The 2641-nt window shown below is 41.1% G+C and overlaps 1 protein-coding gene across 1 annotated transcript; it reads left to right on the top strand.

The window, feature by feature from the left end:
• The first annotated feature begins 796 nt into the window (after positions 1 to 796).
• LOC102851755 (olfactory receptor 1019-like) lies at positions 797 to 1774 on the top strand. Its single transcript, XM_006881873.1, has one exon. The coding sequence runs from the start codon at positions 797 to 799 to the stop codon at positions 1772 to 1774; it is 978 nt and encodes a 325-aa protein (XP_006881935.1).
• The last annotated feature ends 867 nt before the right edge of the window (positions 1775 to 2641 follow it).

Raw genomic sequence — 2641 nt, 5'->3', positions numbered from 1 at the left:
CTTCTCCAGCACCACTGCTCAAAGACTTCAATTCTCTTCTTCCTATTCATTGTCCAGCTTTATGATGCATAGCAAGTAATTGCGAAGATCATGGCCTGGATAAGTCACACCTTAGTCAATAGACTGACATCGTTGCTCTTCAGTACTCTGGAGAGGTCACTGACAGCAGATTTTCTCAATGCAATTTGTCTTTTGATTACCTAGCTGTTGGTAACAAGAGTGTTGCTTGTGAAGCCAAACAAGCTGAAGTTATTAATAATCTCAATCTCTTCACCATCTATCATGATGCTGCCAAGTGGTGAGAATCTTTGTGGTTGGTTTTTTTCCCCTTTTAGTTCTCACAGCTTGTAGAAAACAAGATGTGCTCACCATCTCAGTGTCTCCTTTGGTGAAATGTCTATTCATATCCTGTGCCCATTTTGCAATTGGGTTGTTGAACTTTATCTTGTTATGGTGCTTGAGTATACTATAAATTCTAAGCCCCTTATCAGACATGTCATTACCAAATTTTTCCCCCCAGTCTATGGCTTCCCTTTTTCCCTGTTGGAGAAGTTTTTGGATGTGCATAGTGATTTGATTCTTACTTAGAAGGGCCCATTCATCTATTTTATCCTCTCCTGTTTGTAGGGGAAAACATTTTCCCTCCATGAACTTAAGGGACTCTAGTGGTGCAGTGGGCATGACATGTCACATCCTAAACAGCCACAAATAGCACCTGCAGGTCTCTGTTTAAAAGAGATCTCCACCTGTCTAGTAATTGCCATGCATGTCCTTCTTGCAGACCTGAAGTGGCCCTATGGAAGCAGGCAATACCAGTATGCTGAGTGAATTCTTCTTCACGGGCCTCACTGATGACCTTCAGCTTCAACCCATCCTGTTTGTCCTCTTTTTCATCACTTATGCAATGACAGTAGTGGGAAACTTGGGTCTTCTTACCCTCATTGTGGTCAGCCCCCGTCTCCACACCCCCATGTATTTCTTCCTCAGCAACTTGTCTTTTCTTGACTTCTGTTATTCCTCAGTCACAGTCCCAAAGATGTTGATGGGCTTCTTCCCTGGCTACCAAACCATCTCTTTCTTTGGCTGCATGGCTCAAACAGGTTTCTTTGTTATCTTTTGTGTCACTGAGTTCTTTCTCCTGGCTTCCATGGCTTATGATCGCTATGTGGCAGTCTGCAATCCCCTACTCTATCATATCATCATGTCCCCAAAGCTCTGCTTGCAACTCGTGGTTGCCAGTTACGTAGTGGGCCTCGTGGAAATGGTGCTCCTCACTAGCGCAACCTTTCATCTCACCTTCTGTCGCTCTCATGTCATAACTCACTACTTCTGTGATATCCTCCCACTTTTAAAACTCTCCTGCTCTGATACACGTGTCCTGCAGCTTCTCCTCTTTGCCTGTGGTGGTTTTAATGTATCTGTGTCTCTGGCAATTATTCTAGTGTCCTACATATGTGTTTTCATTGCTATCATCAGAATTCCCTCAGCCCAGGGAAAGCACAAGACATTCTCCACCTGTGCTTCCCATCTGACAGCCGTCAGCCTGTACTATGGAACCACAGTGTTCATATATTTGCGTCCATCCTCCAAGTACTCACTGGGCAGAGATGGATTGGTTTCTGTATTCTATACAGTGGTCATCCCCATGCTCAACCCTATGATCTACAGTCTGAGGAACAAAGATGTAAAAGAAACATTTTGGAATGTTCTTCGAAAGGCTTCACGATTTCTCAGTTTCTGCATACTCAGAGTTGCAGGATGTTGGAGGCAGTAAAAGAAGAAAAGGGAAGAGGAGGTAAGGGAGGTGATACATTTTGGCCACTGACTATATTTTAGATATTATGCTAGAATATTAAACAGGTTGTACCTTTAATCCCCTTTACAGCTCTGCAAGTCAGAAATTCTTATCTTCCTGTTACAGATGAGAAGACAAATATACTAAGATGCTTAGTAGTTTACTCAAAGCTATTTCATTTTTCACATGTGTTCTAGTTTCATATATGTTTCAAGTATGATTAAAAATAATGTATATATCACACAGAGCCAAAGGTGGGAAACTATTCATGGGAAAGGAAAGACTCTTAATAAGCTGAGCATTCAAAGTGGTTACACTGAAGCTGCCGGGCAAGCTAACCCCAATTTCCCAATGTAGTATGCTATCTGTTCTTGTATCTTTTTTGTAAATTAGACTCAAAAGAAGCAAATCTAGGATTTTAAGAAGTTGTCAGAGATTGTTTAAAACAATTTTGCTTTAAGTTTGATTTTCTTTTCTTCTGGGTGTGCTACAATTGTGGTCATTTCTCAAAATTCCTTGGAAAATAAAATACCTCTCAGTCTGGGGGCGGAAAAAGTGGTTACAAAAAGAACTGTAAGGAAAATGGAAAAAAAAAAGGTGAATGTAAAAACTGGAAAAAACTAAAAAAGTAATCAAATTGCCAATATTCGTGACAAAGTCAAAATCTGTTTTTACAAAGGCAAACCCTCTCCCACACTCTTTTACTCAGTGTCATCGAACTGGAACCTTTAATGGATTGTTGGAGGTCCCATTGTTCCTCCGGCGTGTGTTTGGCAAGGCTGTAAATCACACAGAAGGAGGTTTCCCCATCTTTGTCTGTTGAGGCTTCTGACACTTTTTTTTTTT

Source organism: Elephantulus edwardii, unplaced genomic scaffold (assembly GCF_000299155.1).
Source record: "Elephantulus edwardii isolate Elephantulus edwardi_28Jun2011 unplaced genomic scaffold, EleEdw1.0 scaffold00016, whole genome shotgun sequence".
Lineage (NCBI taxonomy): Eukaryota > Metazoa > Chordata > Mammalia > Macroscelidea > Macroscelididae > Elephantulus > Elephantulus edwardii.
Note: the sequence above shows the minus strand (reverse complement) of the source record. Positions and strands in the feature narration are given on the sequence as shown.

What these genes read in the sequence shown, in the direction of transcription:
- LOC102851755 (XM_006881873.1), top strand. Translation starts at nt 797, where the DNA reads ATGGAAGCAGGCAATACCAGTATGCTGAGTGAATTCTTCTTCACGGGC.